The 21,877-nt window shown below is 43.5% G+C and overlaps 1 protein-coding gene across 2 annotated transcripts; it reads left to right on the forward strand.

Annotated features, from left to right (window-relative positions):
* The first annotated feature begins 259 nt into the window (after positions 1-259).
* LOC145348009 (uncharacterized) lies at positions 260-21,611 on the forward strand. 2 transcript variants are annotated; one of them, XM_080196103.1, is made up of 3 exons: positions 260-2,011; positions 14,793-14,830; positions 19,761-21,611. In XM_080196103.1, the coding sequence occupies exons 1-3, from the start codon at positions 1,206-1,208 to the stop codon at positions 20,633-20,635; spliced, it is 1,719 nt and encodes a 572-aa protein (XP_080052229.1). In that variant the 5' UTR covers positions 260-1,205; the 3' UTR covers positions 20,636-21,611. The 2 variants fall into 2 exon arrangements, with proteins under 2 accessions (XP_080052229.1, XP_080052228.1); XM_080196102.1 differs by lacking the exons at positions 14,793-14,830; positions 19,761-21,611 and adding exons at positions 2,649-2,721; positions 3,553-5,268 and having other exon boundaries at positions 260-2,000.
* Positions 21,612-21,877: the final 266 nt, after the last annotated feature.

Raw genomic sequence — 21,877 nt, forward strand, 5'->3', positions numbered from 1 at the left:
TATTCCTCTTCTGATCTACTGTCAAACACATCCAAGGCTACATACTGATGTTGTCAGTTTGACAGCCTTCAAGGATGAAGAATGCTATTTCCACGCTAGAAATCTCTGTCAAACTTTTACCGGGGGAACTGAGACAGCAGCTGCAATAAGTGAGGTTTTATTCAGATGGGACAATGACAAGTTTAAATCCCCACCTGATCTGCTGCTCAAAGTCTCCTCCGTTTCCCTGGTCAGTTTCCCAAACTTCAGGAAACTCCTGTTACTCCAGAAATATTGGGATTGGCTGTGAGAGACGTCAATCAGAGAGCCCACCCACTCTGCCCATTCTCTCCTCTTCCTCTTTCACAGCTGCTTCACTTCCTGTAGGGACTGAAAACCAAGTCAGGAGATGGTGAGTGAAGTGTGTCTAATTTCGCAGCATAACTCGAGCTCGTAGTGAATCGATAGCCTGTTTCACACTCCACCTAACGGCCTTTTCCATTGCCCTCACGGTGCCTGGGAAGTTGGAGACTGGATGGATGAAAGAAAGTAGCCACGTTGTCTGCTCCAAGTCACTATCCAGTGTCCTTGCTGGAAACACAGGATTTGTGACAGTTAAGTGAGAAAAGAGAAAGGATTTGTTTCTGATTTCCCCCACACAGGGTAATAGCAGACTAACACTCTCTGTGGAACAATCACTAACTGAGGAGCCAGACCCTTCATCAAAGGAGGAAAGGGAGTTGGAGGAAATCATGTTTCCTTTTCCTGTTTTACAGAAGAATTGTACCATACTACACCAGAGAATACGGAGAGGATAGACCCTGACCATCCCAAGGAACAACTGCACAACTGTGGGAAGACATCCAGTCCCTTCACAGCATTGCTCAATACAGAAAAGGTTGGGGAGCAAATCTGGAAATTGGATGGGTCAGGGGAACTTTGAAGTATCATCAGATCTGAAACAGGTCAGCGGTGTGGAACCTTCCATCGGAACCAAACTTTCTGAAGGTTCAGCCGTGGGTGTTCAGTCAGGGTGAGGCTGGGAAGAAGTGTGAGTGGATTCCAAGTGTGGTGAGAACTTCAATCATTCATCGAGCATCATGAACCAGTAACTCATTTCTACAGCTGAGAGGCTGTTCAAGTTTGAGGTGTATTGGAGATTTCACAGTTCAAAGATCTTCTAAGGTGCATTTATTACAAGTACTGTTGGCAGAAGAGCAGGGCACATGGAAGGGAAACTATTCAGGTGTGATGTTTGTGATGAAGATTTTATGACGTCTCTGAATCTTCTAAAACACCAGATGATTCACACAGAGGAGAAACCCTTCAGGTGTGATGTTTGTGACAAGGCTTTCACTCGATCCTTCCATCTTCTATCACACCAGAGAACTCATAGAGGGGAGAAACCATTCAAGTGTGATGTGTGTGACAAATCATTTATATGGTCATCAAGCCTCAGCGAACACCAGCGCCTTCACACTGGGGACAAAGATAAACTGTTCGGGTGTGATGTTTGTACAATGACTTTTAACCGAAATTCCCATCTTCTATCACACCAGAGGATTCATACAGGAGAGAGACCCTTCACATGCGAGGTGTGTAACAAATCATTCTCGGAGTCATCGACTCTCCGTAAACACCAACAAACTCACACAGGAGAAAAACCCTTTAAATGTGAGGTGTGTGGTAAATCCTTCTCGCGGTTATCAAATGTACGTGAACACCAAAGCATTCACACAGGGGAGAAAGGAAAACGCTTCAAGTGTGATGTTTGTAAGATGGCTTTCAGCCGACCCTCTCATCTTATATCACACCAGAGGATTCACACAGGGGAGAAACCCTTCACATGTGGGGTGTGTGGCAAATTATTCTCGTGGTCATCGGCCCTCCGTAAACACCAACGCCTTCATGCAGGGGAGAAACCATTCATACGCGAGGTGTGTGACATATCATTCTCGCAGTTGTCACACCTACACGAACAACAATGCCTTCACATAGGGGAGAACCCTTTCCCATGCAAGGTACGTGACAAGTTATTCTTGGACTAACTGGTTTTGGCATACACCGACATATTCACATGTAAGGTATTTGACAAATTATTTCTTAAGTCATCGACCCTGCACACAGACCCATTCATTCACACCATTTATATGAGAGGTGTGCAACAAATTATTCTCATGGTCATCAGCCTCCAAGACACCAGCGTTTTCACACTGCGGCTCACCTGCTTCCATTATACTGACAGTTGTCTGTGTCCCTTACTCTCCAAATCACTGTCTGTCTCAGCATTCTGTCTCCAATCTCTCCCACTATCAGTCCAATCGTTTCACCAAAAGAAGACATCAATATGTACAGAAACTTCTGCTTATGCACAAGTTTCCCAACAACGGATAAGAGGGCAATATCTGAATATTAAATATATATATGTTAATTTCTGAATTTTAGTTGAAAGTACAGAAAGATCACAAGATTATTTCACTAATGTTATGCGGTGTTGTAAAATGCAATCATCTTGGAGATGGCTCTGACTTTGCCATAAGATTGATCTCTAATCAGATGCCCCCTGGGTGCAGGCTAAAAGCTGTCTCCAGCACTCAGAAAATGTGTCACAAGACATCACAGCAAAATCTGGACCATGATTCATTTTTAATTTTCATTTCTTCCTTTAGGTAAAGCTGGCCCAGAACACCCAGGAGCGCTCGTTGACTGGAGGGCAGGTTCCGTACATCAACACAATGAATGGTAGGATGCCAGGAAATGCAGAGGACCAGAGAGATCTTGTTGTGCATGTCCAAAGATTCCTAAAGTCAGCAAGACAGATAGATCAGGTGATTAAAAAGGCAAATGGGACACTTGCCTTTATAGCCGAGGCATAGATTATAAGAGCTGAGAGGTTGCGATGGAGCAGTTTAAAATGCTTGTTACCCCAAAGTGTAAGGATGTGATTGCACTAGAAAGAGTGCAGAGGAGATTCACCAGGATGTTGACGTAGCTGAAGCATTTCAGCTTTGAAGAGCGTCTGGATATTCTGGGGTTATTTTCCTTAGAGTAGAGAAAGCTAAGTAGGGACCTGATTGAAGTGCGCAAAATTATGTGGGATATAGGGTAAAATAGGAATAATTTTTTCCCCAGAACAGAAGGGTCAATAACTGGGCTGTAGATTTAAGGTAAGGAGCAGAAAATTTAGAGGGGAATTTGAGGAAAATGTTTTTTCACCCAGAGGGTGGTGGAAATCCAGAACTCACTGTCTGAATGGGTGGTAGAGGTGGGAACCCTCACAACATTTCAGGAACATTTAGATGAGCATTTAAAACACTATTGCACTATAAGGCTATGGACCAGTTGCTGGAAGTTGGGATTAGAGTAGATAGGTGTTTGATGGCAGGTGCAGTCTCTTCTGTGCTGTAAAAACCTATGACTCACAAGGAAGCTGTTTGGCCTCCAATCCCACGATAATCAATGGTGGATCAGATATGGGAATGAATGAAGGTGATGTCAGCAGCTGAGTGTTTGAACCATCAGGAGGAATTTATTTGACAGAAGAAAATAATTGTGATTTTCTTCCTCTGACAGATACACAAGTGTCGATGGTCACTTCAGAGGGTGATAGAGGAGAGTTGGCAGCAGCATCTGAGGTTCCTGGAACGGCTTTTGAGGAAGGGACGAAGGTGAATACATCACAGCAATGTGGCATGGCAGCTGCAGAGGAGGGAGAGGAGTGTCAGGAGGGTAAGATGTCTGATCTGGAGGGTAGTATTGATGAGTTAAAGTTAAATATTGTGGTTGTGAAGGAGGAGCCCTGTGATGCTCTAGCTGGTGTGGTGGAAGGAGGGCGAAATTCAGAAATTCTTCAAAATTCAGAACCTCCCAGAGATGAGGAACCTATGGCTTTGGGAGCAGAAGCTCTGCCCTCTCCGAGAGCACACGGACAACATCAAGCCCAAACTGCTGGTAAAGATCATGAAGATGATCTGAAATTTCTTAAGCGTTTATATCAGGAACAGGTTCAAAGTACGGAGAGTTATCAGGCTACTTCTAATTTGCTACAGCAAACTTTATCTGAATTTAAGACAGATGTTAGCCAGAATCTGCAAAGGAACAATGAAATTCTTCAGCAGCAGAATGAGGTTCTGAGACGGCAGAATGAGATACAGAACCAGCACCTACAAAGAAACAATGAGATTCTTCAGCAACAGAATGAGATTCTTTGTCAGCTTCTACAAAGAAGCAACGAAACTTTGAATGAAATGAGGCAGATTCTGTCTCAGATTGTAGTCCCTTCACCTTCTGGCCAGCAGCAGCCCAGTGCAGAGACACCTGCTGCTCGACTTGCCTCTGACACAGGAGAGGTCACATTACTGGGATGAGGGACACACAGGAGGAGATCCCTCCCTCTTTACTAGGTCCTGTGTCATTATTCTCCCCTCTTTTTTATATCATGAGGGATATTTTTCTTTTTGGTCTGGATTTTTTTGTCACAACAGAGAGTCTCTCCTTCATGAGGACAATAATGGAAGAGGACTGAATCTGAAAGTCCTACCCTTCCCTTCCCCTGCCACAGATTATTTTCATGGATCTTGATTGGTCTGAGTTGGAATTTGCACATTTCACAGAGCTGCTGCCAATAAAAATCAGCAGTTGCCTCCACTCGTAGTGTTGGGTGAGGGGTGTCTGAAACCTGACATGCAGATTAGATAAGCTAGGAGCTGGTCTGAACTTCATGTATTTGTTTGGATAGATTGGGTCCCTTTGTTGAGTGGAACATTTGGATATGGTCCCCTTTGGGAGAAGTCAGTGTTCTTTAAAAATTTTAAATATAAAATATTTAAAAATTAGACATAGATTATGCATAAACATGGAACTGAAAGGTCTTCAAAATTGTCAAAACAATTGTCAAGAAATTCAAAATGAACTGTCAAGGGAGCTGTCAAGGTAAAAAGCCATTTAAAACTCCTGCATTTAACTCTTTGAAAAAGCTATCGGGATGTAACAAAATTATTGCCTTTCCTTTTATCTGTTGACACAAGCCTCAGAGATTGATAGAATTAAGATGAATGAGAGATGTCACAACCACCATTGTCACAGTAGGGTGCCTGTCAATTTGATTGACAGCTTCAACTGGTTATGGACACTTGAAGTGGGACAATTAATTTCAATTCTTGTTTTTATAGGGGATGATTCAAATGAATAAAATGTTTGTAGTTATAATGATTAACATTATTGAAAGAATTTAAATGTAGCCATTGTTTTTTGATGAATCGGTGTTGTTTGAAAAAATAAAGTCTACAACTGTCACTTGGAACTTTATTTTGTTTATCTCAGCATGGGTCTTAATGTTTGGATTGTGGGTGAGTGATGTGGGTGGTGTAAGGGCAATGGGTAGTGGGTATGAGGTTTTTTGAGTTGACCAAGTTGGCACAGAGGTAGAAAGGACAAATAGAGTGGATGAGGGGCAGAGGTTGGATATAGGATATGAGGGGCCATGGGAATGGCTGGGGTATTGTTTGACATGGATGGGAGGTGGAGAATGTGTGAAGGTTTTAGAACTTTGATTACAGTTCCTATGCTCCTTCCAGCCAGCTCACCTCCTCACCCAGCATCCTCTACATTCATTCCAAGGTTACCCAGCATGACACAGCCTAGAATGAATGTCTCAACACCCAGATTGTTTTGCTTCAGTCAATCAGCTCAGCACAAAGCACCAAGTAAACGGGTCCCCTTGCTGGATCTTCTCACACAGCATAAGGGACATTTCCACACCTGATTCCCCACAGGATAGTCAGACTGCCTGAATGTTTGTGCGGAAATTATGGGGTTAATAGGAATCTTCATAATTCACTTACTCACATTCGTTCCTGAATGAGTGTGGATATTACAGAATGCCATTTCAAAAAAAAACTGCTTCTTTCCTGGTAAATGTTTGACAGAGATTTGTAGTGTGGGAATCGCATCCTTCATCCTCGGAGACTGACAACATCAGTGTGCGATATGTAGCCTCGGATGTGTTTGACAGTGGATCAGAAGAGGAAGACCTTTAGCATCCAAGCGAGTGTTGATGTGCAGTGGTGGAATCAGCACATGCACAGGAGAGAGACACACAGGAGGGAATGAATAAAAGATTCATTCTGTGACTGGGTTTATGACTTCATCCCTCACTCCTCGGCAGACCTCACTACTGACCTCTTGTCCCTCACCTGTTATTATGCCCTGAACCTGACCACCTAATATAGTGGCGACTAGGGGATTTTCACAGTAATTTCATTGCAGTGTTAATGTAAGCCTACTCGTAAATAAACTTAAACTAAAACTTGATACATGCCTCACCTCTTCCCTGACCCCATGTCCCTTTCCAGGATTTGGGAGGTTTAAGGAATTTGGAGAGAAAAGGTAGGTTGGAGATGGGGCAGTAGCTTACAAGGACAGTATCCAAGTTTTTTTTGGTTGAGCAGTGGGATTAAAAACAGCAGATTTAGAGGGAAGAGGTACAACGTCTGAACAGAGAGAACTGTGAACAGTATCGGCGAACATGGAGACCAGGAGGGGCACTTAAGTGCTCAGCAATTTAGTGAGAATAGGGTTGAGGGAACAGAAGATGGGTCTCATGGACAAGGTGAACTCAGAGAGGACATGAGGGGAGATAGGAGAGCAACTAGAGAAAGATGTGAGTTCAGGGCTCAGGCAGGGGGGAGCAGTAATTTGTCCAGGTGGGCTAGTGAAGGAGAGGAAGTGGCAGAGGCAGCTGGTGGAATTGTTTCAATCTTATTACCCTGAGCAGAGACATCAATAACCAGAGCACAGAGCTTTAAAGTCATTGATGGAAGGATTAGAGAAGAGTTGAGAAGTGATTTTTATTAATCAGTGGATGGTGAGGGTCTGGAACTCACTGTCTGAAAGGGTAATAGAGACAGAAACCCTCATCACATTTAAAAAACACTGGGATATGTACTTGAAGGAATAACTTTTCCACATTTAAGATGGGAATGGAGTAATTTCTCCATGTTGACATTGTTCCATCAAACACTCACAGAGAAGGTACAGAAAGGGTTTGATACAGAGTCAGCTCCTGCACACTCCTCTGGAGTATGGAATTAACACAGTAAAAAGTCTGACAACACCAGGTTTTAGTCCAACCAATTAATTTGATAGTAAACACACAAGCTTTCGAGGTTTCTCTCTTCGTCAGGTGAATGGAGAGTTCTGGCCTCGGACAGAGCATATAAAGCACAGTATTCCCACCCACCACTAGTTGTGCTGGAAGGACTCTCTCCCTATTTACCTGGCTCCTGCTTCCAAATATCACATCCAATGACATTAAGGTCAGTACTACAGGTGTGTCTGGGTAACTGAGGCAGGTGAGTCTTGATCCTGATCTGAGTCTGTGAGTGACCTGGGTTAATTCCATACTGTGGGTGTGCCGGCATTGGACTGGGGTAAACACAGTAAAAAGTCTGACAACACCAGGTTTTAGTCCAACCGATTTATTTGATAGTAAACGCACAAGCTTTCGAGGTTTCCCTCTTCGTCAGGTGAATGGAGAGTTCTGGCCTCAGACAGAGCATATAAAGCACAGACAGTTTACAGATTACTGATTAGAATGCGAATCTTTACACCTAACCTGCTGTTCAAGTCCTAAAGTGGCTGACAATGTGAGTGGAAGGAGCACTGATCACAGGTTAAAGAGTTGTGTATTGTCTCCAGACAGCACAGTGAGTGAGGTTTTGCAAACCCAGGCAAGTCACGGGGGTTACAGATAGTGCGACATGAACCCAAGATCCCTGTTGAGACCGTCCTCATGTGTGTGGAACTTGGCTATCAGTCTCTGCTCAGCGACTCTGCACTGTCGTGTGTCGTGAAGGCCGCCTTGGAGAACGCTTACCCGAAGGTCAGAGGCTGAATGCCCGTGACCACTGAAGTGTTCGCCAACAGGAAGGGAAAAGTCTTGCCTGGTGATTGTCGAGCGATGTTCATTCATCTGTTGTCATGGCGTCTGCATGGTCTCCCCAATATACCATGCTTCGGGACATCCTTTCTTGCAACGTATCAGTTAGACAATGTTGGCCGAGTTGCAAGAGTATTTACCGTGTACCTGGTGGATGGTATTCTCACGTGTGATGATGGTATCCATGTCGATCATCCGGCATGTCTTGCGGAGGTTGCTGTGGCAAGGTTGTGTGGTGTTGTGATCACTGTTCTCCTGAAGACTGGGTAGTTTGCTGCCAACAATGGTCTGTTTGAGGTTGTGTGGTTGTCTGAAGGCAAGAAGTGGGGGAGTGGGGATGGCCCTGGCGAGATGTGCGTCTTCATCAATGATATGTTGAAGACTCCGGAGAAGATGTCGTAGCTTCTCCGCTCCGGGGAAGTACTGGACGACGAAGGGTACTCTGTCCACTGTGTCAACCTTGCCACAGCAACCTCTGCAAGACATGCCGGATGATCGACATGGATACCATCATCACACGTGAGAATACCATCCACCAGGTACACGGTAAATACTCTTGCAACTCGGCCAACATTGTCTAACTGATACGTTGCAAGAAAGGATGTCCCGAAGCATGGTATATTGGGGAGACCATGCAGACGCCACGACAACGGATGAATGAACATCGCTCGACAATCACCAGGCAAGACTTTTCCCTTCCTGTTGGCAAACACTTCAGTGGTCACGGGCATTCAGCCTCTGACCTTCGGGTAAGCGTTCTCCAAGGCGGCCTTCACGACACACGACAGTGCAGAGTCGCTGAGCAGAGACTGATAGCCAAGTTCCACACACATGAGGACGGTCTCAACAGGGATCTTGGGTTCATGTCGCACTATCTGTAACCCCCGTGACTTGCCTGGGTTTGCAAAACCTCACTCACTGTGCTGTCTGGAGACAATACACATCTCTTTAACCTGTGATCAGTGCTCCTTCCACTCACATTGTCAGCCACTTTAGGACTTGAACAGCAGGTTAGGTGTAAAGATTCGCATTCTAATCAGTAATCTGTAAACTGTCTGTGCTTTATATGCTCTGTCTGAGGCCAGAACTCTCCATTCACCTGACGAAGAGGGAAACCTCGAAAGCTTGTGCGTTTACTATCAAATAAATCGGTTGGACTAAAACCTGGTGTTGTCAGACTTTTTACTGTGTTTACCCCAGTCCAATGCCGGCACACCCACAGTATGGAATTAACCCAGGTCACTCACAGACTCAGATCAGGATCAAGACTCACCTGCCTCAGTTACCCAGACACACCTGTAGTACTGACCTTAATGGGTGGAGGCTGCCTCGCTAAATATTTTTAAGAAGCGGGTTGATGGGTTTTTGATAAGAGAGGGGATTAAGGGTTATGGGGAGAGGGCGGGAAAGTGGAACTGAGCCACGACAGATCAGCCATGATCTTATTGAATGGCGGGGCAGGCTCGAAGGGCCAGATGGCCTACTCCTGCTCCTATTTCTTATGTTCTTATGTCATTGGATGTGATATTTGGAAGCAGGAGCCAGGTAAATAGGGAGAGAGTCCTTCCAGCACAACTAGTGGTGGGTGAGAATACTGCAGACCTTCATCATTCAGGAATACCAGGAATTTTCAGACAATGGTTGTTCTGGAGTGTGGCTCTATTTGAATCCTTGAGATTTAGGATATTTAGGTTTTTGCTTTATGTGCAGATCCTCTTTTAGTACCAAGTCTGTAGGTTGTTCCCCGCTTCTGAAGTCTACAATCTTTTCTCCTCCTTCCCCCCCGATTCCAGGGAATTTACCATCTTTCAAAGTTTCAGGAACAGCACATTGGTGTTTGTGAGAGCTTGTTGTGTGCAGTTTCCTTTCCTACATTGCAACAGTGACTACACTTCAAAAAGCTCTTCATTGACTGTGTTGTGGACAAATGCTACTAGGGATCTAGAGTTGGTCAGAAAAAGGTATTCTTTATTACAAACTCAGAGGAGAAATATTCAGAGCTGCAGAAACTCTCAGAATGACAGTCACAATACACAGCACAGCATAGGTTAGCCCCATGCCTGAGTGTCTTTTGTCTGCTCATGGCCTTATGTGTCCCTGATAAATATGTACTATAATAATCTCACAGAAGGAGGTGCATAGCAAAGTATCTTGTCTAACTTCATCTCTGTATATATATATATATAGAGAAAAATATCAGATGTATGGGCCAAGATTTGTGTTGGATAAATACAGTGAGAGAGAGAGAGGCAACTGTTATGAGTATATCTTGAATATCACTTTATAACATATTATTCATATTAAGCCTTTGCTTCCCACATCTGGCTGTGAGGTGCTTTTCGACACTGTTATGGTTCAGGTTAGAAATTCCAAAGTGTTTTATGAAGCCCACCTGAATCATAGAGCCATAGAGGTTTACAGCATGGAAACAGGCCCTTTTTTTAAAAATCCCTAAGCTAATCCCAATTGCCCACATTTGACCCATATCCCTTTATACTCATCTTACAGATGTAAATGTCTAAATGCTTTTTATAAGACAAAATTGTACCTGCCTCTACTACTACTGTGACAGCTTGTTCCAGACACTGCACCCTGTGTGTGAAAAAATTGCCCCTCTGGACACTTTTGTATCTTGCCCCTCTCACCTTAAACCTATGCCCTCTAGTTTTAGACTCCCTTTACCTTTGGGAAAATATATAGACTATCTAGCTGATCTGTGCCCTTCATTCTTTTATAGACCTCTATAAGATCACCCCTCAGCTTCTACGCTCCAGAGAAATCCTGTCCTTATAACTCAAACCACCGAGTCCCAGGAGCATCCTAGTAAATCTTTTCTGCAGTCTTTCTAGTTTAATAATATCCTTTCTATAAGTTTTGCATCTTGAATTTGGCTAGGATAAGCATAACATGTTCTGCTTCAGGTATGATTCAAGAGACCCACTAGAAGCTTTTATCAAACAAAGTTTACTTAAGAATATAGTTAACATGTACAGTAAGAAAATTAGCAATAACTTTTATCAAGTACAAACAAGAAACAAAACAATCAATATAATTGTATAACCTTTAACAAAGATATCTAATGTGTTCCAATCAAAGCAAAACAGGTGCAATACAGCAAAGTCTACTGCTCACATGATAATGAAAATTGAGTCCTTCGATTGGAGAATTGAAAACTCAGTCTTGGCTTATTCAGAACAAAAATTGCATTTTTGGGCGCCGCACCTGCGCAAAGATATTTTGGCCTTGGAGGGAGTGCAGAGGAGGTTTACTAGGCTGATACCGGAGTTGAGGGGGTTGAGCTATGAGGAGAGGCTGAATAAACTGGGCTTGTACTCGTTAGAGTTTAGAAGAATGAGAGGAGATCTCATTGAGACGTATAAGATGATGAATGGGATGGATAGGATAGAGGTGGAAAGACTCTTCCCGCTCAAAAAAGACAATAGGATTAGGGGGCACAGCCTCAAGATAAAAGGGGAGCGGTTTAGAACGGAGTTGAGGAGGAACTTCTTCACTCAAAGGGTGGTGAATCTCTGGAATTCTCTGCCCGTTGAAGTGGTGGAGGCTACCTCGCTAAATATTTTTAAGACGCGGGTTGATGGGTTTTTGATAGGAGAGGGGATTAAGGGTTATGGGGAGAAGGCGGGAAAGTGGAACTGAGCAGCGACAGATCAGCCATGATCTTATTGAATGGCGGGGCAGGCTCGAAGGGCTGGATGGCCTACTCCTGCTCCTATTTCTTATGTTCTTATGTTCTTATGTCAGCTACAACTCTCACCAACTTTTACAGATGCACGACAGAAAGCATTCTTTCTGTTTGTATCACAGCTTGATATGGCTTCTGCTCTGCCCAAGACTTCAAGAAACTACAAAAGGTCGTGAATGTAGCCCAATCCATCACGTAAATCAGCCTCCCATCCAGTGACTCTGTCTCCACTTCCTGCTGCCTTGGCAAAGCAGCCAGCATAATTAAAGACCCCATGCATCCCGGACATTCTCTCTTCCACCTTCTTCTGTCAGAAAAAAGATACAAAAGTCTGACATCATGTACCAACCAACTCAAGAACAACTTCTTCCCTGCTGCCATCAGACTTTTGAATGGGCCTATCCTGCATTAAGCTGATCTTTCTCTACACTCTAGCTATAACTGTAACACTACATTCTGCTCTCTCTCATTTCCTTCTCTATGAACGATATGCTTTATCTGTATAGTGCGCAAGAAACAATACTTTTCACTATATGTGACTACATGTGACAATAATAATCAAATCAAATCTGACTCGACCTATTTCCAGATGATGGTTTCATTGCCCAAGCTTCTTAATATTCAGCAATGCTGTGAAGGGGCTGGATGTCTTTCCACAGTTGTGCAGTTATTATTTATTGCCCATTCCAAATTGCCCTTGAGAAGGTGATGGTGAGCTGCCTTCTAAAATGACAGATTCATCATTCACTAAAGTAGCTAGACAGATCAACAAGGACGTTCTACTTATAAAAATCCCACTAAGTACTGGGGTCCGATTTTGGAGAAATAGAATTGAAAGAGAAGTGATGCTAAACTTGCATAGAACCTTGGTTAGACCACACTTAGTTCAGATCAACATACTGAAAAAGGACAGTAAGGTACTGAAGAAGGTGCAAAAACATTGATAAGGATGATATTGCAAACTGAGGTACTGTAACTATCAGGAATGACTGAACAGTCTAGCAGTCTTTTCCCCAGAAAAGCGAAGACTGGTGGAGAAAATCAAAGAAATCTTCAAAATTATGAATTGTAAAATTAAGAATTTGAGGGTAAATATAAAGAAAATGTTCCCACTTGTGTGAGCGAGTCCAAAATTAGGGACCAGAAATATAAGATGATCAATAATAAATCCAATGAAGAATTCAGGAGAAACTTCTTTCCCAAGAAAATGATTAGAATGTGGAACTTGCTTCCACAGGGAATGGTTGAAGCAAATAGATTTGATGTATTTGGTGGGAATCCTGGTAAATAGATAAAGGAGAAAGGAATACAAAGATCTGCTTACTGACAGGTAGCTGCAATGGAACAGCTTGGCTGGAAGCGCAGCAATTTCTGGAACACAGGTTGTTGGTGGGGTGCCTGAGGTGACCAGTACTGTCAAGACAATACATGAATCACAAGGCCAGTGTTTCTGAATCAAAGACTTTATTTAAACCAGAAGCTGCTAGGAGTTCAGCAAAGGGTTAAGTGGTTCTGGCATAGAACAACAGAACCTCTCGATGAATCTAATGATACAATCAAAAAACAGATCAATTATAGATTTTTCTTATCAATCATCTTCAAGATACACAAATCAACAATAATACCTGTCGAATACTTTGGCCGATCGCATTCCACTGCTCAACTTAACAGTAACTCCTGTCTTGGCTGACCCCACAACTAGAAGCCTTAGATGCTTTGCCCAGAGAACAAATTACATTCTCACGGGTTTCCTTGAAGTTCACTGTCTAACCAGACAGATTCAAGGCACTACGTCTGGGCACCAGTCTATCTCGTCTAAAACAGTGAATTAGCCCCATTCATCAATTATGATTCTAACTGTTCTTCATCCAAACCTTTAGCTGATAAAACTTGCATATTCCCAAGATTGAAATATTCTCTTGAAATATGACTTTGCCCTAATGATTTTTACCATGATACTTTGTGATAAAATGCTCTTTGACCAAAGGATGGGAATATTTTTCAGAGCTTCCTCCAATTGGTTGTTTGGTTGCCAAGTACCATTCACGACTGCAGAGATTAAATCTGATCCGCTGGTTGTAGAATAGCTGTGTATCCCTTCAACTATCACCATTCTGACAGTTAACATTGACCAGAAGCTGAACTGGACCAACCATATAAATACTGTGGCTACAAGAGCAGGTCAGACGCTGGGAATCCTGCAGTGAGTTCCCAAAGCTTGTTCAGCATCTACAAGGCACAAATCAGAAATGTGGTGGAATGCTCTGCACTTGCCTAGATAAGTACAGTGCCAACAACACCCTAGATATCTAACACCATCCAGGACAAAGCAGCCTGCTTAATTGAATGCTCATCCACAAGCATTCATTCCATTTGCCATCTACGCAGAATGACAGCAGTTTGCACAATGTTAAAAAAAATGCCCTGAAGTAACTTACCAAGATTCCTTTGAGAACACCATCAAATATGCCGGGGCGATCTTACTAAAAAAGTTCTAAGTATCAAACAAGCATGAAAATGGGAGAGTTTCAGATCTGTTTTTTCGGCGAGGCCACAAATGAAATGTTATGGCACTTAATGTAAAAAACGATCTGATCGCAATCTGATTCCTGCCAGTAGAGGCTGGGGACAGAGTCTATTCTCACTGGAAAGCCAGCTGCTCACACTAGAGGGCACTATCATGCATGTGCAGATCTCTCTGTTCTGTGCAACAGAGATTTGTTAGTCATCCCCTCACCTGGATATCACTTCGTCTCCCCCATTGCCCACCCTGGTCCAGCTGATCACCCCCTCCCAGTCGATCATTTCCCTCCCTCAAGGCCCAGTTGACCTCGCCTTCCAGGCCAGTCAATCGCCTTCCCAGTCAATCACCGTTTGCAGAGTACACAGCTAACCTCCTCCACCCCAGCCAATCCTCAGTCGCAGACCATCTGCCTCATAGGTCCTGTCCCATCATGGTCCTGCCTCTCCCCTAAGGCCTCGCCCTTTGCACTGCCCAGTGATCAAAGGGTAGTGCATGGCTGACAGTGCCCGTTGAGTAGTGCCAGGATCCCAGCTGGCAGTCAGGCTGGCACTGCTCAAGGGGCATCACGCAATGCCTCTGACCACCCATCAGTAACACAAGAACAGCGACATGGAAGAGAAACCATTCAAGAGTGAAGCGTATGATAGAGCTTTCACACATTCATCAACATTGCGCACTCACCGACGCAATCACATAGGAGAGAAACCTTTCAAATGTGAGTTCTGTAACAAATCATTTTTACAGTCCTGGTGCCTCCTGTAGTATCAGAGGAATTCACACAGGAAAGAAACCCTTTAACTTTGAGGAGTGCGACAAATAGTTCTTTCGGTCATCAAGTCTCCTGATCCATCAGAGGATTCACACAGGAGAAACTGCAAGGTTTATGTTGAGTTTGCTGATGTCTTTGATCTTTCAGATATCAGATGATTCAGATCGGGGAGAAACTCTTCAGCTGTGGTATTTCTGTCAAGACTTTTACTCTCCCCTCAAACTTTCTAAGATAAGCTTTTCCATATGGGCCAGGTTGTGGCTCAGGGTGCCCTTCTATGTAGTCCATGGAAGCCCTCTTTATGACCCTGTGTGTGTGAGGGGCATATGTGTGCATGTGGGGGTGGGGGGGAGGGGGTGTGGCTGTGCACATGAGGAGGTTGTGTTTGTGTGTAACGGAGGGAGGTATGTGTATGTGGGGTGAGAGGGAGGCCAGAATGTGATCACATTCACTCAGTCTCTAGCTCACTCAGTCTCAGTGTTCAGAATCACTCTCATCCAAACACATCAACTCACCTGGTGGTAGGGAAGTGAGGCAGCACATGAGCCTGGGAGACAACTGGACACATTCTCACTCTCTGACACTCCAATGGTCATCATTATTTGTCACTCAATTTTTAATAAATGATCAATTTATTAATTTGACCTGTTCTTTTTCTCAACAAGTTGTTTCCCTTCATAAGTCAGCTATTTTTAAAATTCACATTGAACGTTGTTTCAAACTTTTAATATCTGAAATATCTGAGTGAGAAAAACTGAAATGTCGCCCCGCCCTCTCCATGCAAAAAGGTTTAATAAGCCTCTTGTAGAAGGTGGCTGTGAGGGAACGATTAAAGCAGATTGACAGCTACAGGAGCACTGTGGTAAATGGAGGGTCAAAGGGCAGACACTTGGGAATTAGAAAGCACTAACGAACTCACCTGGGCGAGGAGTGTCTTCCAGAAATGGAAACTGATTGGTCCATGGACCCACTTGACCACTGGATCTCTGTAACCATTGCTGGGTTTGTACGATGGAAATGAGCTCCATCCTGTGTCATTAAAGTTCGGTGTCATTTCTGACATCGGAATTGGGAGCCAAACTATAGCACAGGGATTTTAAAGAAACTTCTGTATGTAGTATTTAGAAAGAATTTCCCCTGATATGAATGTGTGAGTGTGTGTAAGTAAAGTGAGCCAGTTCTCAGGAGCAGGTATGGGGTAGAATAAGACCTTGCTTCAGTTGGTGATGCGAATTATAGACAGATCCTCTTCAGGTGACGGGTGTTGACTAACACCATGGGTAATATTTGTGCTCTTCTGTCAGGGAGGACTAATATCCTAAGCATGATGATGGAGTGGGGCTGAGTCTCTACAGACTTGAGTTCCCTCAGCTCATCATACCTCGATGTAATAACAGTGTGATATTTTCCCTTATATTCTTCCAAGATTTACTGGGAAGGGTCTTGAGTCATTTTCAAATGCTTTGTTATTTTGATTGATTGAATGTTTGATGCAAGCTGGACATTGTATCTGTTTGCTGTTTTATCAATCTTCTGCATAGATTTATAACTCACAATAATTTTACGTTTTTTGCTTAACTCTAACTACCTGATCTATTAGCATGGTGTGCTCCGATTCACTGAAACACTCAGAAGCCTACAGTATGAGTCCTGTACGCAATACATTGGTCAATGTCACTGTGGGCTGGTGTACTTTCTCCATCAAAGGGTTTATAATTTCCAGTTCACAGGAAACAGAATGCTTTCCTGAGAAAGAAAGCTTAAATTTATACATCATCTGCTCTCACAAACAGAAGTATAACAGCTTCAGTGTTCAAGACTATGGACTTTGCCTTAAACTCACAACCTTCTGACTCAGACAAAAGTGCTAACTAAGCCTCAGCTGACAATAAAATATAATATTTCTGCTATATTAGATTCAGTTTCTAAGGGGTTAAGTCCCCAGGCTGTGTACAGAATGTTTTTCATTCTGTAAACTGGCATCCTGAAAGTTTGATTTGAGTTAAAGTGATTACAAGTTAGAGCTGCAGGTGTCAGTGTTGTCTTTGTGTTTGGGCTCCTGAAGCAGTGAAAAGTGTTAAAGTCCTGAGTGTCAGAAGTGAATCTGATGGAGAAAAGAAGGTAGACTCCAGGGGTGAGGAATAACCTACAGACTTGGCACTGGTAGAGGATCAAGCAAAAAATTCAAACATCCTAAATCCCACTGACTCAAATAGAACCACACTCCACAGCAACCATCCACTGTCTGAAAATCTCTGTATTTCTGAGTGATACTGGTCTGCAGTGTGCCCTGCCACCATTAGATGTGTTGTGTCTGGAGGACTCCCTATTTACCTGGCACCTGCTCCCAAGCACTACATCCAATGACATTAAGGTCAGTACTACAGGAGTGTCTGAGTAATTCAGACAGGTGAGGCTTGATCCTGATCTGGGCGTGTGAGTAGCCTGAGTTAATCCCGGTTTAGGCGGACCTTGTCTCTGTAATCTAACCCATGCTGTACCTTCTCTGTGAGTGTTTGATGCATTTATACATCATCTTTACCCTGGTGTTGTGAGACTTCTTAGTGTTTGATGGGACAGGGTCAACGTGAAGAAGTTATTTAATCCCCATTTCAAATGTGCAGAAGCCATTCATAGAACCCTACAGTGCAGAAAGAGGCCCATTGGCCCATCAAGTCTGCAGCCAACACAATACCACCCAGGCCCTACCCCCATATCCCTACATATATAACCCACTAATCCCTCTAACCTATGCATCCCAGGACACTAAGGAGCAATTTCTTAGCATGGCCAATCAACCTAACCCATACATCTTTGGACTGTGGGAGGAAACTGGAGTACCCAGAGGAAACCCACGCAGACATGAGGAGAATGTGCAAACTCTACACAGACAGTGACCCGAGCCGGGAATCGAACCCAGGTTGCTGGAGCTGTGAAGCAGCAGTGCTAACCACTGTGCTATTGTACCGCTCGTTCCTTCACTTTCGTATCTCAGTTTTTAAAAAAAATGTGATGAGGGTTTCTGCCTCCATCATCCTTACAGACAGTAAGTTCTGTCTTACCTTTGGGTGAAAACATTACCCCTGAATTCCCCTCTAATTCTTCCATCATTAAATCTTTAAAGGTTTAATGGGTTATTGACCTCTCTGTTCAGGGAAATAAAATTGGAACAATCCCATCCGCTGCCTCTGCCACTTCCCTTTCTTTCACTTGCCCGCCTGGAAAACGTTTAAATCCCACCTGATCTTTGGCCTAAATTCGCCTCCGTTTCCCTGGTCAGTTTCCCAAACTTCAGGAAACTCCTGTTACTCCAGAAATATTTTGATTGGCTGTGAGAGACGTCAATCAGAGAGCCCACCCACTCTGCCCATTCTCTCCTCTTCCTCTTTCACAGCTGCTTCACTTCCTGTAGGGACTGAAAACCAAGTCAGGAGATGGTGAGTGAAGGAGCAGAATTTATAATAATTACATTGCATCATATCCACACTAATGTTCAGGCAGTCTGACTATCCTGTGGGGAATCAGGTGTGGAAATGCCCCTTATGCTGTGTGAGAAGATTCAGCTGAGAGACCTGTTTACTCGGTGCTTCGTGCTGAGCTGTTTGATTGGAGCTGTGTGTTGGATATTGAGTGTGTTTATTGGAAGCATTTCCCTTCTGATTTACAGGCTGAGTTTTGTCGATGGGTCATTGCTGAATATGAGATGAGGTGTAATTATCTGGGAGGGGCAGAGATGCATTTATTGAATTATCTTTTAATGTCTTCTTTAAAGATTTTACCTGAAGGCCTCAGCCTTCCCCAAAAGCCTGGGCTTGGATTTGATAGTTTTGTCCTGTGCTGTGTCTGATAGCTGAATTTGGGATGTGCAGTCTGAGTGCAGTGTATCTAATTTCCCAGGATACCAGAACTCTTCAATCAGCTACACTGAAGCTACACTTCTAGCTCTTCCTATCTACTGTGTCTTTTAATCCTTCTGGAAAACAACAGGACAAATTTCAAAATTGCCACTGAATTAATATTTCTCTTCAATTTTTTTAATATTAAACATGCACTCTAAAGGTAAAACTGGTTTTCACCAGCCTGACTCAAACTCTTAGTGAATTAATAGCCAGCTTTATGTTCTGCTAGACTATCTTTTCCATTGCTGATTGGGAAGATGGGGCCTGGGCAGAAGAAAAAAAAGTAGCCACGCTGTCTGCACTGGTCACTATGTAGTGTCCCTGCTGGGAGCAGAGGTTGTGTGACAGTCAAATGAGAAAAAAGGAAGGACTTGTATCTGAGCCCAACACAGGGGAACGGCAGACTGACACTCACTATGGAACAGTCTTGAACTGAGGAGTCAGTCCCTTCAGCAAAGTTGGAGGAAATCATGTTTCCTTTTCCTGTTTTACAGAAGGATTGTACTGTACTACACCAGAGAATACAGAGAGGATAGACACTGTAGCTAGATCCTGACCATCATCCAAGGAACGACTGCACAACTATGAGAAGACATCCAGTCTCTTCACAGCATTACTCAACACAGAGAAGGTTGGACAGTGAAACCATCATCTGGAAATTGGTTGGGTCTGGGGAGTTTTGACATATCATCTAATAATAAACTGGTCAGTGATGTGGAACCTTCCATCAGAGTCAACCTTTCCAAAAGTTGAGCTGTGGGTGATCAGTCAGGTTGAAGCTGAGAAGAAGTGAGTTGTTCAAGTGTGGTGAGAGCTTCAATCATTCATTAAGCCTCATAAATCACTGACTCATTCCCACAGCAGAGAGGCTGTTCATTTGTGAGGATGGCTTCACAAGCTCATACGATCTCCTAATATGTACCTGTTGTATAACTGGTAACACAAAGGGAGCCACATGGAAGAGAAACCGTTCAAGTGTGAAGTGTGCGACAGAGCCTTCGCACAGTCATCAACACTCGTGAATCACCGACGCATTCACACTGGGGAAAAACCATTTAAGTGTGAGGTGTGTAACAAGAGCTTTACGCAATTATCAGGTCTGGTGAATCACCAGCCCATTCACACAGGGGAAAAGCCATTTACCTGTGAAGTGTGCAACAAATCATTCTCGCAGTCATCGACCCTTCTTGTACACAAACGCATTCACACAGGGGAGAAACCATTCCGGTGCAAAGTATGTATGAAATCATTTTCAGATTCATCAACCCTCCGCAGGCACCAACGCATTCACACAGGGGAGAAACCATTCATATGTGACATCTGTGATAAACCATTCTCGTCGTCATCAGATCTCCGCATACACCAACGTATTCACACAGGGGAGAAACCGTTCATGTGTGAGGTGTGTGACAAATCATTTTCGTCATCATCAGACCTCTGTGTACACCAACGCATTCACACTGGGGAGAAGCCATTCAAGTGCGAGGTCTGTAACAAATCATTCTCACAGTCAGGGAACCTCCGCACACACCAACGCACCCACACAGGAGAGAAACTGTTCAAATGTAACTTGTGTGAAAAATCATTCTCTGACTCAACGAGACTTCTTCTCCATCAGAGGATTCACACAGGGGAAAAACCATTTAAGTGTGAGGTGTGTGGCAAATTATTCTCAGTGTCATCGAGCCTCCGTGTACACCAACGTATTCACACTGGGGAGAAACCATTCACATGCATTGTGTGCAACAAATCGTTCTCAAGGTCATGTAACCTTCTTGTCCATCAGAGGATTCACACAAGGGGAGTAACCCTTGAAGTGTGAGGTTTGTGGTGTGGATTCACATAGTGGAGAAGCACTTCGGGTGCGATGTTTGTGACAAGGATTTCACCCAATCCTGATATCCTAAAGCCTCAGCAGATTCACAGTAAGAGAAACCGTTCAGGTGTGTGACAAGGCTTTCGTACAGTCAGTGTATCTCTTGGTCCATCAATACACTCACAGGGGAGAAACTCTATTAGTGTGAGATCCGCAATAAAGTTTTCACAGTTCTCATAACTCCTGGAAGGTCAGTGAACATACACGAGAGACAGACCCTTTCACTGGACGTGTACCAGGATTATTTCACTAACTCTTCCTCACAAAGCACCAACTTCTCCACAGGGACTTTGAACTGGGTCACCTTCTCTCTAATTCTCTTTGAAGGAAGTGATGATGTTGGTACAGAGTGTGAAATCTTCAGATTCAACAACAAGGAACAGCACAACATGCTCTGGAATCATCAACTCAGCAGAGACATTGAATCTGACATGACAAGGGTGTTGCTCAGAGCAAGCCAACTATAGACACACTTGTTACTGAGAGAGGTTATTGGGCAGATAGAGCTGAAATGATTTACAAGTTGGCAACTTGTACAAAGGGATTGGTGTCCTTGTACAGATCCCTGTGGTACCCAACTAGTCACTGCTTGGGAAAAAGACCTTTTTTATGCAAACTCTGTGCCTCCTATTTGATAACCAGCTTTCTATCCATCTCAAGACACTACCTGCAATACCATGTGCTTTAATTTGACATAGTAGCATGCTATGTGAGACCTAACTTAGCTTGATCCCTAAAGAGATGAGAAAAGAGATATTGAAGCATATTGACACAAACACAATCAAGGATTCGAGTCTGAGGAAGGAAAGAGAAGTGCTCTACTGGTCAAACATGAGCAAGGAGATTAAGGGCCACATTCACCAGTGCACTGCTTGTACTGAATATCAATTTGAGCAAAATCTCATACAGCAGACTATTATGTGAAGTCAAAGCACATGGAATTGTGAGTAGTGTCTTGAGATGAATAGAAAGCTGATTAGCAGATAGGAAACAAAGAATTGGTGTAAGTGGCTCTTTTTCTGATTGACAGGCAGTGACTAGAAGGGTACCACTGTGATCTGTGCTAGGACCTCAACTGTTCACATTATATATTAATGTTTTGGACAAGGGAACTAAATGTATTACCCTTAAGTTTGCAGATGATACAAAGTTGGGTGGGAGGGTGAGCTGTGAGGAGGATGTAGAGAT

The sequence above is a fragment of the Carcharhinus amblyrhynchos genome, chromosome 9 (genome assembly GCF_965287045.1).
Source record: "Carcharhinus amblyrhynchos chromosome 9, sCarAmb.v2.hapA, whole genome shotgun sequence".
Lineage (NCBI taxonomy): Eukaryota > Metazoa > Chordata > Chondrichthyes > Carcharhiniformes > Carcharhinidae > Carcharhinus > Carcharhinus amblyrhynchos.

Bases quoted from the DNA above. Each gene is read 5' to 3' on its own strand.
- LOC145348009 (XM_080196103.1), top strand. From the start codon at position 1,206: ATGGAAGGGAAACTATTCAGGTGTGATGTTTGTGATGAAGATTTTATG. The intron at 2,012-14,792 runs GTTATTCTTGGA...AGCGTATGATAG, and splicing joins CCATGCAAGGTACGTGACAA to AGCTTTCACACATTCATCAA. The intron at 14,831-19,760 runs GCAATCACATAG...GGTAACACAAAG, and splicing joins AACATTGCGCACTCACCGAC to GGAGCCACATGGAAGAGAAA.